The sequence below is a fragment of the Ictalurus furcatus genome, chromosome 18, assembly GCF_023375685.1.
Source record: "Ictalurus furcatus strain D&B chromosome 18, Billie_1.0, whole genome shotgun sequence".
Lineage (NCBI taxonomy): Eukaryota > Metazoa > Chordata > Actinopteri > Siluriformes > Ictaluridae > Ictalurus > Ictalurus furcatus.
Window position 1 is genome coordinate 5,830,213 of NC_071272.1, and position 15,576 is coordinate 5,845,788.

A 15,576-nucleotide genomic window follows, 5' to 3' on the forward strand; every position below is an offset into this window, starting at 1 on the left:
TAGCTCTCTGATATGTATACCAGTTCAATAGATGATGAGCACAGCATGAAATTTATTTTCATAACCTAAGAAAAAAAATTCAGCTGAATGACAAACTTACAAAGTGCTCTTGGTAGCAGCGGCCCGAGGCATCCTGCGCTCTCTCTGATCCTCAGCCTCGGTCGAACTATAAATCTCTTAAGCATTACACAAGATGTGTCGGGGGGGGGGGGGGGGGGGGGGGTGGTCGTCAAAAAGCATCCACATTATGATTCACTTACGTACTATATCACGTACGCACTAATTAAACCCTGTATCCACTCGAAATAATTAGTCAGAATTGAAATATTAGCTGCCACTCACGGAGGGAGTAGTAGCAGGTAGGCTGCAGAGTGCTACCCTGGTACGTAGGGCAGATTTCTAGCAAAATCGAGATGCCCTGCTGAGGGAGAAACTGAGCATTCAGAGGCCTGGCAAAGTTCCATGCCGTTTATGCAAATTAACAGATGAATAAACAAATAAAAATGATAAGTTCTATCAGACTTTAGCCTGAGGGGATTAGCATCAACTACTAGTTTAGACACAATCTCAAGTCTGTCATTTTAGCAAGTGAGACGGAGTTAAAAGATGCTAAGCTACAGGGGGGGAGAGTTAAGTTGTTTCATTTACAAAACTCAATGAAAAACAATTTACGGAATTCATTATGCTTGAATTATTCAGGGATAGCCGTTTTTTCCATAAAGAGAGTGACACTTAAGAGGGATGCTAATATCCCCTGGTAACAGGCAGAATATTCCTAATTGTAAGCTACTAATTACATATTTATGCCAAGAATAGTGTGTGAGCTTTAAGAAGCACATGCAGATGTCTCCGAGGGAAAAAACGTAAAAGTGCATTCAGCTGGTAAGAAGATGATGACTCAAAGTGACATCCGTTCCTCTGGGAGCTTTGGCTCAGAAGTGTGTGTACTCCAGAGGGAAATGCAGGTGTGCCTACGGAAAGCTGGCCTGAAACAGATCGTGGTAGCACAGCGATGGAGGATTCAAGCTCCTGCAGGGTGTGGAGGCACTGCAATCATTTGTACTTTGAGGTCCACATCAGTTGATATCAAAGTGACTTTTCAGTCTGGCTTTACACAGTCATGGTAGGGGGGTGGATTTGATTAGCAGCTAAGGAGAACAGGTAGGTGGATAAACTCAGTGAGTTGTAAATTAAATGGATAACTTCTACCGACCCTGTAAAAGTAAAGGCTACTCTAAAATGAACCGGTTGATCTTTTTTATTATTCAGGATATAGGCTATCCAATGGATTTCTAATGCATATATATGGTAATTTACATAAAAGTAATTTTAAAAACATATGATATATATGCATATTTAATATAGTAACCAGAGGTACCAACATTGCTAAGAAGAAAATCATAGTAGGGAAATAGAAAATTTTTTATTTTACCATAAAAAATAACATCAGCCGATGAGATGGATTTTTTTTTCAAATATGCAGCATAGCAAACATAGCAAAAGTTCAGTGTGAACGCTACTTAATAAAAAGCAGCTTGTCCATTTTTTACCAACCAAACCCCACCTCCTCGTTTCCTATTAGCTCATTTGGCATGAAGTGAAAATAACCGCTACCAGAAGCAAATTCACACCTTGTACATACCATGTCCTTTCCCCTTCAGTGATTTGCCTTTTCCCCTGAGCAAATTTAATAAATTTTTGGACTGAACATTGCGTTAGCTGAGAAAGAGTTTTCCGGTTTCTCCTACATCATAGTACAGTCCCTCCAGGATTTTGCAATCGCAGAAATAAACACAAAATCAACACAAAAACTCAGCAATATTTGGAGGAGCATGCAATTTTTTAAAATAGCCATAGATTTTCTGCATATTTGGGCCAAGACACATCATGTGACATCACCATGCGCATTCAGCCAAAACCCCCTTCGATTCACATGTGTTGAACATGAGTACAGCTGAAAAGTTTCATTTACTGACAAATATAACTGTGAAAAACAATTTCGTGCAAATGCAGTTTCTCCAATTCAAGTAGTTTTCCATAGAAAACTCTGAAATTTTGAAAAAAGCCGCAACAAAATCAAACATTTTTGGCCGCAACAATTACAAAACAACTCTGCGAAATCATGTATGGACTGATAGTAACAATAAGTGACCAGGGCTTAAAGTCGTAAATGCCACAGCTAAACTGAAGATGTTAGCACTTCTGATAAAAGGTATAGTAGCGGTCATACATCACAGTATAAATAGTACCCTAAATATTACAGGTCAAGTTTTTCCAGGTCAACATTTTCCTGTTGATTTTTTCTTTTGGATAATTGTCTTCTTGCAGAATGTATTTTATTATTTTTGTGGAAATCATGAGGATGACACTCTGTATCTTCATTTACAATAGAAGTGTCCAGAGATTTATGTTGACATTATAGTGACTTTTAGTATTAAAGCAGTTATATAAAGTATTCACGTCATCTTATAAGCTAGTTCCCCTCATACTGTGTCTTATGATTTCCACAGTTGTGTGTCACACTGTTTCTACACACTAGCAGACTGTAGAGTTTGTATTTGCCCGGGGCAATCATCGAGGCCCACCGTGTTCAAGCTTTTGATCAACATTCAATTGGCTGATTACCATATGCACACCTTCTTCCTCTCTTTGTCATGCCTGCTAATAAATCTATGATGTTCTCTGCTATCCGTAGTGGAATGGTAATCCTTCAGCACCGTGCAGACACCAACACCGTTCACTCACATCCAAATGAAAGATATCATTTTAAATCCTAAATACCAAAGAAACTTTAAAAAAAAAAAAAAAAAAAAGTACCTTTATATTGTTATCCTAGTAAACAAACCAGCATTTTTCAAAGCTAGACAAAAGTAAAATATCATTACCTGCCTCTATATGTATTTTCATATTCTTAGTGATTTATTTAAAAGCAAATAAATCATAACTAGTTCATAAATTTTATTCACCATAAACATTGGCTAGGTTTGGCTAAGTTAGTTTTGCAGAGGAGCTAAATTAGAGACACTAACTAACTGAGTTTATACAAAACGCTTCTTTAATACTGAAAGTCTCTGTTTTGAGTAGAAAATTTGCCCCTCTATCAACAAATTTAACACAAATACCACTTACTCGTGGCAAGTGTTGCTTGAACATGACACACACTATGTGCTAGCATTACATGCAAAAAAAATCATAAAAAATTTGTGACTTACAGAAGTACACTGTAGTCTTCATCAATATATATATATATCATCATGCTTGCACAAACAGGTAAGGGTCTAAGACAGGGGTAGGCAGTCTTCTCTGGAAAGGGCCGGTGTGGGTGCACGTTTCCATTACAACCAAGCAGGAGCCACACCTGATTCCACCTGTTTAATCAGTTGATCTTGGCTTTCAATAGATTCAGGTGTGGCTTCTGCTTTGTTCGAATGAAAACCTGCACCCACCCCGGTCTAAGAGTACTATCGAGTTAAACCCCTATTAGCATTAATACAAGTTAAAAAAAGTTTTTCCCCCTGGATTTAGTGCTTAGTATAGAGGGGGGACATTGATTTATCTGTTCAGACTGATATACACACACACACACACACACACACATATTATATATATATATATATATATATATATATATATATATATATATATATATATATATATATATATCTGTTCAGTTTGTGGATACCTGACCATATGTGCACCTTCACCAAACTGATGCCACATATTTGGGAGCAAACAATTATATATGATGTCTTTGTTTGCTGTAGAATTACAATTTTACTTCATTGGAGCTAAGTTGCCCAAGCCTGTTCCAGCATGATAGTATCCCTGTGCACAAAGTGAGCTCCATTAAAACATGGTTTGGCAAGGTTGGAGTGGAAGAACTCAAGTGACTTTCACAGAGCCCTGACCTCAACCCCACTGAAAACCTTTTGGATGAATTGGAACATTCTGGATCAGTTGATAGGTTGATGTTCCAAGCAGGTCTTCCCTTATTTGTCGAATTCCATTAGTACAGTCTCAAGATGACAAGGGAGAAAGGTTCTGTTCATTGTCTGATGGTATGGTCCAAGAGTTCTCCAGTTCACAAGATCTTGACATGGGGGTGCGTCTCAAGTTGAGTCCTGTTGGGATTGACATTCAAGTCAACTGCGTTCCATATTGAGATGTTTGCCAGATATGCTGAGTATACACCTGTATACTCACTTATCTTGCTAGCCTGCTAGCTAGCCCTTGGGTTTCAAGCTAGCTACAGCTACCTTGGTTTAATTCCATGTCATTTGTAGCTAAGCTGCTTTTGTGTTCTATTGAACCAGGTTTTCTTTTCATAACAAATATCAGTAAAACTCCCCAATGTGATAATTTACACTCTGATATGAACTAATCAATAGTCACAGAGCTGAAATGATTCATGTCTGGGATTTACAATTAAGGAAAGATACATCAATGGAGGGTTAGTGGTCTAGCACAAGGGCCTTGAAATGGTTTTCTGGTGATCCTGGGATTTGAACAAACTTCTGATCACTAGCTTAGAGCCTAATAAAGACTAGTAAGATCATTGTATGGTCCAGGGCTAGTGAGATCATTGTATGATCAAGGGAGTCAAGGACAGTGCACTGCAGCATCACAGCTTCAGGGCTCCCAGTTCCATCCTGAGCTCAGGTTACTCTCTGTGGAGTGTTGCATGTTTTCCCCCTTGTCCTTGTGGGTTTCCTTCAGGTTCACCATTTCACCTCCCATCAAAATGCCAGTAGGTGGAAGGACCGGCATCCCATTCAGGGTGTATTCCCACCTTATGCCCAGTATTCCTGAGATAGACTCTGGATCCACCCCAACCATGATCAGGATAAAGAGGTTACTGAGTGGCTGATAGAGCCATAACTAATATTTGTCAGACATTATTTGCCGGAATGTTTGGTCCATTACTGACATGGTGGGTTGCAGCGAGAGCCAGCTTGTCTGTTTGATTATGTTATGGGATCCTGACACAGAGTACATTGAGTTTCTTGTTGATTTTGACCAAAATCTGAAAACTAATTTAAAAATATTTCTAAAATCATGCCCCAGAAGATAGCAAGTTGACACCTAGTATGAGCATTTCAAACTGCAAACACCAGCAAACAGGAGTGAACTAATCCCCATAAACAACCCTGAGTGGACAATAAAGAGTGAGAGCCTCATTAAAACTTATGCCTAGTCCCAGCATATGCTGATTTTCCATCCCTGAACTCTAATAATCCAAACACAGATCATGTCTGTGTACAATCTGACATCTTGGACGTACTCATGCGGTTCAATCTCAGGAACGAAAGAGTCTGAATGAGAACCAAAGTGAGGTGCAATATCAAAACTCAGGGGAATAATAGATATGAAGAATGCTACATTTTACTAGATCCCCATCTTCTATTTCCCTTGTCCAACACATGGGGCCAGTGGACTGAATGCCAGCCAGCACTGTCTCTCTCTCTCTCTTCTTCTCTCAGTGTCTGCAATAGGAACGCGGTCTTATTAATTAAGCCTATGAGGCAGACTTTGACAGTGGCTCCCAAGTGGTGAGTGGTGTGGATCTTGGCGCTGACCCGGCCCAGGGGGTTAGCAGGCGCCTGTTTGAGGCGGAGGAGTTGCGGGGGAAGAGACGGAGCGGGGGCTGGCTCCATGCTGGCAGCCAGGCCTTCCACGTCTGCATGCCCGCTTTGAAGTGTCACCTTGAGGAAAGAGCCTATGGCCGGGAAGCGGCGAGAGCAGGAGCAATGAAAGGCGTGGCACTGCTAGCGTTGCCAGACATGGCGCTTTAATATTACATGGGCTCGCGTCCATCTCTCTACACGTGCAGGATATTGCTTCGGCTTGATTTATTCAGAAAGTGGAGCTTTCTCTCACTCCTTTTATGCCTGGTGAAAACACCTGAGCAGGATTTTAGGCAGGATCTCGAGCTGAGCTGGGGAGAGAGTGTAACTTTCACTGAACGGATGTCGTGCGTCCATCACAACAAAGTTTGTAAAAGTGTTTGGGTTGCAGCTGACACCATGATGAAGAGGTGTTAAATATGAATCAAACTGGACCTTTAGACAAGTTGAAACGTTGCACCAAGCCAAAAATAACGGTGCCGGGGTAGGGGGTGGGCAGTGTGTTAAACTGCTGATGCATCGTAATATCAAAATGCCAGTGTTCCTATACTTTGATTCATAAAAACCAAACAGACTACAACCATCAAAGTACCGCTACAGATCTTTGATTTCATTACAGAGAATAAACCAACAAATTAGTGTTTAATCTTTACACATCATAAACAGTAAAACTATTGTTGTCCCGTCATTTGCACATGTATGTAAAATTTAATTCTGAACAACTGCAGAGAGAAGCAAATGTGTTGATTAAATGCTGAGAAATCAGAAACCAGGTTAAAGGTGGGTTAAAAAGGAGAGATTTTTCACAAGCGTCCCCGTTCTCACACAGCAGCTTTAACTACCCTGATTACCTCTGACATCTGTGGCCTTTTATCTTTCCCTCCATCTTGTTTTTTTCTTTCTTTTTTTTTAATCAGATTAACCCAGACCGGCATCCTTTAATGGGCGCTTTTTACGGAAAGCTAAAAGAGGATGATAATTAAAATAATTAAACCACAGGGATTGGTGCTTTACAGCTTCCCTTTGCTCTCACTCTTTTTCCTTTCTTCTCTTTTTTTCTGAAGTTCTGAAGTGAATTCACAGAGTTCAGCGATTCAGAAGCAGCAGAACCACACACACCATCTTTAGTTAATTACGTTAACTCTCATCTCAAAGTTTCAAAGACATTTATTTTTTTCACACTGAATCAGCCAGCAGTATGTAAAGAAGTCTGGGTCTGGAGTTAAACATGGTCTATGTTTTTTTTATTATTATTTAGTTTATTCCTGCAAATGTTCATAACATGATGCAAACAAAATGGGGGGAAAGTATCCACTTTTTTTTATTATTATTTATTCATGGACTCTTAAGCTTTTAATGAGAACAAATGAAGTCGTTTTTCAGAGTGTCAGCATGAAGTATGCTCACCAAAACAGATTTTTGCTACGCATCTTCCCTCTATGTGGAATAAATACGAGCATTTATAAAGCTTTCTTGGACCTAAAGCCTACCGACAGACACCATTGAATGCTATTAAAATTATATTTATATACATTTCAAGACATTTTCAACCAGTCGGAGATCTATCATCACTACGATATTATTTTTTACAAGAAAGTTTTATATTCTGACTAATCAGCCTCATTTAGTCAAAAGATGATCTGATTAGGCCACCGATTCAGCATGCAAATTACAATTTATGCTTTCGGAAATATAAAACTGTTGAAATATATCTGATTATTGACATGCATTAATATATCAGCATTATACATTTTCTCCCACAAACAGCTGAGTGCAAAAGTTTGCATCTCCCATAGTTTTTTTGAATAGAAAAAGTTAAATGTTATCTCTATTTTACAATTTATCTACAACTATAATTAGAAATCCATGACGGAAACTTTACAAGTGTTCCCATGATCCTCTCAGTCTCCAGACTTGCTTTAAAGGTCAGCCAGAGTTAGAACAAAGATTTCAAGAAGAATATTTGTGTGGTGTTGTTAAGGAGGTTGAATATTATATTTGAAGGGACCTGAAAGCTGTTCTGAGGCTACAAAAGCAGATGGGGGTTGATATAACGGTTGAAGGTGAACATACATGTAATTAGAATAATTATGAATGATATTTCTCACAAATTCAGAAAGTGGGGGTGTAAACTTTTACACTGATAACTTTTTTAATCGACTATTAATATATTAACATACAACATTTTACCATTTAGCTACTTGAGGAGGACGATGAAGAATGAATTTCTCGGTGCTAAATAAAATTTGTCCTAATTTTGTTCTAAGGGTTGCAAACTTTTGCACTTTCCTTTTTTTTAATGGAAAAACAATGATCTAGCTCTTAACTGTGTTTTTATGCAATATGCATACAGTACAGTTTCTGTGGAATATTAAAGCCAGAGAGGGAGAGAAAAAAAGAAAAAAAAAAAAAAGAGAAAAACAAAATTTTAAGGGGGCACAATCTGACAGCAAAGCAGGAATTAATTAATTAGACAAAAAACATAAAACAATAGAAAAAATACAAATAAAAAAATCAAGAATTCTGTGCTGCTGCCGTTCTTCATCTTCTTTGATTATCCGTTATATATGCCTTTAATTTAAAAAAATTTTTTATTGAATTAAAAGTGTTTGATATAGCCAACTCTACTGACTATTCCTATTTCAAGAGAGATTTTTTTTTTTAAAAGCCTCAAACCCTCTTTGGGAGCTATGTTCTAACTTCGCACAGGGCTCTGTTTGTCCTGACAATTTCACAGGGCTCCATCTCAAGTTTGGTAAAGAGTGCAGCAAGAAAGGAAAGAAATCCCTTTGCACTGAATACTTAAGATTTATGTTTAAAATTTCATGCACTCTTTGAGAACATCGAGGAGCAATTTCAGATTTGCACCGACATCTAATTTCTCAAGTAGACTCAGAAAAACACAAATTGCTGCGGATTCCCTGTGCGTCCAATTATCGCACATCAGGCTCCCTGACCCTCTGGGCAGCGGTCAATTAATCATGAGAGTTTTTGACTCAGTCAGGAGATACATACGCTCATGTTTGAAAAAGCAATCACACTCGCTCGATTATACACAGATGAGGTTTCCTTTCTGAGATATAGATCGCCTTATAGACAATCTAACAGAGCTGCTCAGAATGTGAAAATAACAAAAGCTCCCAAAATGAAACACAAAAGAAACCTGCAGATGTGGATTTTATACAAATAAAAAATAAATTTTATCAAGTAAATAAAAAATCAGTTGTAGAGATTGTAGGGAGAAATTGCACTACTGAAGTAAAAAAAAAAAAAAAAAAAATGTAGGCACTTAAATATCACATTATCTCAAGGGGTTGAGAGGTTCAAGCCCAAAAACAGACGAATCAAAAATGTAGAAATTCTGAGCATGTTTTTTAAATAGCATCCTAATAACCACAACTTTCTTTAAAAAAAATTTTAAGCATAGCTAATCACCTCAGTATCTTTTTTTAAGAAAGTATAGCTAATCACCTCAGTATCTTTTTTAAAGAAAGTATAGCTAATCACCTCAGTATCTTTTTTAAAGAAAGCATAGCTAATCACCTCAGTATGTTTTTCTAGAAAGCATAGCTAATCACCTCAGTATGTTTTTCTAGAAAGCATAGCTAATCACCTCAGTATGTTTTTCTAGAAAGCATAGCTAATCACCTCAGTATGTTTTTCTAGAAAGCATAGCTAATCACCTCAGTATCTTTTCTAGAAAGCATAGCTAATCACCTCAGTATGTTTTTCTAGAAAGCATAGCTAATCACCTCAGTGTTTTTCTAGAAAGCATAGCTAATCACCTCAGTATCTATCTTTTTTAAAAAAAAGCATAATCACCTCAGTATCTTTTCTAGAAAGCATAGCTAATCACCTTAGCTATTTTTCCCAGCAAACAGCTAATCACCAGAGCTTCTTTTCAGAAAACAATCACCTCTGCTTCTTTTTCTATTTTTTTTAGCTCACCTTTTTTTTAAGAAAACGTAGCTAATCAGCTCCATTGTTTCTTTTTGTTTAGAAAACAGCTAATCGCCTCAGCTTCTTCCTTACTTTTTTCTTTAAGAAATCAGCTAAACACTTTTTTTTTTTAAACGGAACCCTAGCTAATACTCTCTTATTTTGAAAGAAAACATGGCTAATCATCTCAGCTCCATTTTTTTTTTTTAAGATTACACAGCTAATCACCTCAGCTTCTTCCTCTTTGAGAAAACATAGCGAATTCGTTCAGCTTCTCTTTTAGAAAACATACATAATCACCTCATATATTGTATTAGACTTGAAGAATTTTAAGTCTTCACTTTCAATAACTTTAAATGGATCCATGTAGCAACCCAGTGGCCAAAAAGCAGTATCTGAGTTTTCCTGTTGCACTGTTTAAATAAACCGCGCCATTAACAGATCTAAACAGAAAACGACACGTTTAAACTCTGTAGCGAATCTGACATCATTTGTGCTCTGGTAGGTGGCGTTTACTTCACCTTCTGGCAGGAAAACAAGAATCAGTTTGTTTGTGGTGCAGCAGTGCAACAGCGCCCTCTGGTGGTCACGATGCCGCACACACTATTCTGAGCTAGAATACAGATGGATGTGCATGAAAGTGTTGCAGAATGGCTAAAGTGGTTTCAAGCATTCATAAAAACACAAATTTCACCAGTGGCTGTAATAATGATGGGGAGAAGGAGAGAATCGGAAAGAAAAAGGGGATGAAGGGAGGAAAAGGGAATGGAACTGGCAACAGAAGGAATGAAGGGAATGGAAGTGGAAACTGAAGGGAAAGACAAGAAAAACAGAAAATACTTGGGGGGAACCAAAAGCAAGAAGAAAAAAAAAAAACCACCAAAAAAAACCCAAAGTAGTATTAAAAACCTATACTGTTGTAAAAATCCAATCAATACACATTACAAAAACCAAGTCCACATGCTATAGTGCAAAACATGATTTTATTTATCCTTCACAGTCAACATAAGCAAATGCTTTATGAACTTCCTCTTCCAATACAGGAGGTCCAACTGGCCTGCTCCATTCAGCTCACTGATTGTACCGTCCATTTCACCGTGTCACTTCCTGTTGGCATTAAAGTTGTACATGCTGTAGATAGCAAGGCAGAAGGGATGACAGCAGATGTCAAGAGGACAACAGGATTTCTGCAGTTCAAACAGAGACACAAAGTCTACCATCATGTCATTACTACAGCAAATACCAGCACTTTCAGATGTGACCTCGTGCCCAGTGTTAGAGCACGTCCGTGTGCTGTCCCATGCCTTCGTGACTGCTGTAGCCATTATTGATTTAGCAAACTTCCAATAAAAAAAAAAAATTAAAAAAAAAAAAAAAAGACAAGACCATCCATTCATTCATACTGGATGAGACAGAAATTGAAAGTAGGCATGTTCCGATAATTCAACACACTTTTCATGGATACCTTAAAATATCGTCAATACCCGTGTTCCATTGTTTCTGGGCAAGACCGAAACCAACATCAATGCCATCACTTACTCAGGCCTTTATCTTGATAGCATAGGGGCTGATAAAATTAATGATTATCACTGTAAAATTGCACTCTTGAATTCTCAAATCTGATTGGTCAGAAGGTGTTGATTAATTTTATGTAACAGCAGCTCTAGCTGTAGTTCCAACTGGTTTATAACAGACACTCCACACAATCCGAGACTAATAATAAACTGATTTTTAAAAAAAAAAAAAAAAAAAAAAAAAAAAAAAAAAAAAAAAAAAGGTACAAGAGAAGGATTTTTAATAAAAGAAAGAAAGACAGGAACAGAAAAGAAAGGAGAGACTGAAAAAAGAAACCACAGCAAAAAAAAAAAAAAAAAAAAAAAAAAAAAAAAAAAAAAAAAAAAAAGCGAAAGAAGCCTCCAGTATCACCGACAGTAACAGTTACTATAACGTAGGTGAGAACAGGAACTAACTTTTTTGTGGACGTTCCACAACATTAAATTTAACTAGAACTAAAATTACAATGTGTTTACTAATTAAGAAAAACAGTTGGCAAATTGCTGTAGTATTTATAAAAAAATAAATAAAAAAAAGTGTTAACTGGGAACATGCTGTTATAGGCATTATTTTACATCATACCCCCAAGTGTTTTATCCCTTACTTGGCACATGTCTAATTGAACTCATGTACATCTTGTGCACCTTCAATAAAATCTGAATATGATATGAAAATACAGAGAATACTAAACCTTAAAGGAAACATAACACCATAACACACCTTCCTAGTGCACTAAAATACCAGTGTGGCATAATGTGTGGTGCAAAGGGAAAGGGGGGGGGGGGGGAATTTACAGTAAACATATGAAATAGGTATACTGAGTGAAACAGCATTTGCCTGTGTCAGTATTAGTGTATTTGCTTTGGCAAAACTGATTTGAGTTGAAAGAAAATAACTTGATTAGTTCCGTTTGGATGTGGGCAACACTGACATTAATACTGTGATAAATTACATTCCACTTTTCTGTACATCACGGGTAATATTGATATTTGTTTTGTTTGTTTTATTCCATTGACTGGATGTTCAAATTTATCTCCTTTTCTTTGCCGAATTACTGATCTTTGCAGACATTCATTGAAATAAAAAAAGCAATTAAACCTGAAGCGTAAACAAACCTGGCACTACTAGTTTTGCTGGCACTTTTTTTTTTTTTTTTTTTTAAAGCAAACCTAAATAATTTAATACTAATAATAAAATAATTTTAATAATTTTGTGCATCGTGAGAACATCTTAAACTATACGTGAGCAAGATGATATTTTTGCCACCAGCATTTTAAATCTGAAAACATCAATAAAATTCGAGACTTAACCAAAAACAAGGAATACCAAAGTATACACTGGGCTCAGTGTACACTGGGAATACACACTGGGCTCAGCAGTTTGCCTGGATTTCTGAATTATAAACCAGAGAGGTTCTGACTGAACTGTAAACCATGTTATTGAAATGTTAATATACCTATACTGTTGAAGTTGTTCATTTTCCACCACATATCAAGGCCTGATAATGTTCCCAAACCTGGTTTTTTAGTTGTAAAAATAAGAGATCCATGTAAATGCCTTCATGGTTGGTTAATATTAGAGATTTCCCACACAACAGCTTGTCTCAGCACCAAATTCCAACGTAGTACTATCCACATCCTGGCTGAATACCGGTGTTGGTTTTAGCTCACATGACATTAACCATGTGTACAAGATATTTTGCAGGTTCGGGCGATTGGTACCGTTCAATAAAAAAAAAACTAATTAAAATTCACATTCACTTTCTGGTATCTCATTTGTCGTCAAGATGTGTTGCAAGGTCACTTGTCTCCCTCAAAACTGTGTATAAGATAAGATATTGTAATGGGCCACCCAAACAAAGCCAAGTGTGCCAAAATTATCATGTTTAAAAAAAAAAAATAAAAAAAAAAAATAAAAAATAAAAAAGAGCATGTTGTGTGCAAATGTTATCAGATGTTGCAAGGAGTAATACATTTTCTATGGCAAAATCTCAAATGGCTCCCTTTTGTGCATGGAGTGCATGACATCATTGTTTTGTACACTGTGTAGTGGGCAGACATAGTGACATAACAGATCCTAAATTGATTTTAAAAAATGTTTTAAAAAAAAAAAAAAAAAAAAAAAAAAAAAAAAAAAAAAAAAAGGAGAGAAAGAGAATTTGGCTATTGGAAAGTGACTATAGACACATTATCAGGAAAATTCTGTGACCAGTTCTGTTCAGGCCAATCAGGGGTCTCGAAACAAATGGTATCTGGGCAAGAAGGGTAACTATTCAGCATGGGTACTTCACAATGTAAAGTTGACACTTGGTTAATTTACCTTGCTGTGTTGTGGAAAAGCTCTACATGACACTAAGACATATGGGTACGGTCTTGGCTGAAATGGCATTGCTTTTAACTTGTTAAAATTTGTGGGCTTCATTTCTCGCTTTTCATGGATGTTAATACATCATAGAGAAAAAAGAAAAAATAAATAATTTTAAAACTCTAGTAATAAAAAAAAAAGGTTTAAAAAAAACTTCGTATTTCTCTCCTTCTTTCACACATGCGATATGCATGATTTCAGCTGGTTTCTGGGCAAGTTCTTTAAGGGGTCAAGAACACACTTGCTCCTCCTTGACACAAGAAGGCCAATCGTTCTCCTCACCATCCCACTGTGGAGGCACTCGTAACCCCAAAATCACTCCACTCGACGCTGCACTACGGACTGGCACTCATTAATGATACTGGTCGTTTGATGCAAGACTGAAAACGAGGGAGAAAATGAAGACAGGTTTTATCTCCACACAGGAAGACACTTGAGTTCGGGTCCCAATCCAGTTTGGAGACGAGAAACACGAGCTTAAAGTTCCAAATCCTGTTGTCCACTTGAAGAAACGGGATGAACACTGAAATCAAAAAGAGTCCTGCGTAATCTGATGTCAGTTTGCAGCTTCCTTCATCTACTAGCTTTCCTCTCTCTAGCTGTGCTCCTGATGAGTTTCATTATAGTCCATGATATGTAGCTGTTGCTGTATGGGCCATCCTGTTTCCCGTTTTGATGCTCTCTGTAAGACATCAGGCTCTTTAGCAGCCATGCTGGAGGCAGGGCCTGTCTTTACGGTAGTCTTTACTGAAGACTCCACACAGAGCTCAGTCTTCAGGCCTTGTGATAGACCGGTGAGCTGTGGGCGGGGAGTGTAATCATCACACTGACTCTCGCTCTTGTTGCGGAAGAGTTCCCGTGCCCGCATGCCCAGGAAGCTCTTGGCACTGGGGTAGGAGCCGACGGTGAGGGAGGGGGTGTTAGAGGGCACCACAGGGCATGCAGGGGGCGGTTCCACCAGCATGGGTGGGGGTGTTTCTCGGCTGCCGGTTAAGGATTTAGACATCGGGGCAGTGGAGCCGGCTTTGGCTTGACTCGATGAGAAGCCGTTCCTATGCGGTGATGACTTACCACACTCTTTAGAGGCTGTTTTCATTGGTCTACCTGATGCCACCACACTGTGAGATACCAATGAGAGGGCAGAGATGACATGTTGGTGTTATAATACAAGCACAGTTGAGTCACGACTGTTGATATTTTATATGTACTGTATAATGATTGAATTCTCTCCATGGCCTATTCATCCAACAAAAAAACTACAGACATCTCAAAAAAGGACCTCTGTGATATCAGTTGGAATTCAATACTTAAATTCATGTACATGTGTGATTATCTGTGATGAAGCAGTAATTTGAAGCAGGTGAACCTGGATCTGTACCTGGTCTGTGTGGAACAGCAGCGCTCTGCGGCATCTGCTGCTGATGAAGCTGCAGCGGTGGCAACGGGAGCCTCCATCTCCAGCCTGCTGTAGACCTGCAACAGCTCCATCTGCAGGGCCTGAGTCACACGCCTCTGTGCTTGGTACCTACTTTCAGAAGCCTTTAGCTCCTCCCTGAGTGAGAGAGGAGAGAAGAAGATTAGGAGGTAATTTACAAAGAGCAAACCCCACAGGACCACAGAAAAGGAAGGCAACAAAAGACCAAACTGGCTAGGATTTATTTACAAATGCATCCAATCTTTCCATATTTCAAAAGCAGAATTGTATTTTTAAAGTTTAATACAAACCTAAAAGTGTAAATATACTGTAGAGTGTAACTGCTATTTTGCCAAATTCTTTGTTTTATGTGTAATGTATTATTTGTTGCAAAGATGTAAAGATTGATGCATGTACTAATGGAAATTTATACATGTTAAGCTACAGTATACATGAGCCTTATTGGTCTAGTACAAAAACTAAAGAAACAAACACTGAACAATGAACAGGTTTCATCCAACTAATGAAATGTGCATATACAGGGAAATTTGTGGAAATTAGACACTTTATTTTAAAGCAATTTTAACTACTGCTTTAACATCAGGTAGCTTGGCAGTGTCCAGGCATATAGTATATACACTCCACACAGTGAAGCATGATGGTGGGAGCATCACACAGTTT

General features: G+C 37.9%; 1 protein-coding gene across 3 annotated transcripts in view; it reads right to left on the bottom strand.

The window, feature by feature from the left end:
* Positions 1-6,915: 6,915 nt before the first annotated feature.
* The window catches only part of tsc1b (TSC complex subunit 1b), a 31,324-nt gene continuing 22,663 nt past the window's right edge, over positions 6,916-15,576 (bottom strand). For all 3 annotated transcript variants that reach the window (XM_053648717.1, XM_053648719.1, XM_053648718.1), the window contains 2 exons: positions 14,860-15,033; positions 6,916-14,599 (listed from right to left, as the gene is read on the bottom strand). In XM_053648717.1, the coding sequence (XP_053504692.1) occupies positions 14,077-14,599; positions 14,860-15,033 (697 nt within the window). In that variant the 3' untranslated portion in view covers positions 6,916-14,076. The remainder of the gene's footprint in view (positions 14,600-14,859; positions 15,034-15,576) is intronic.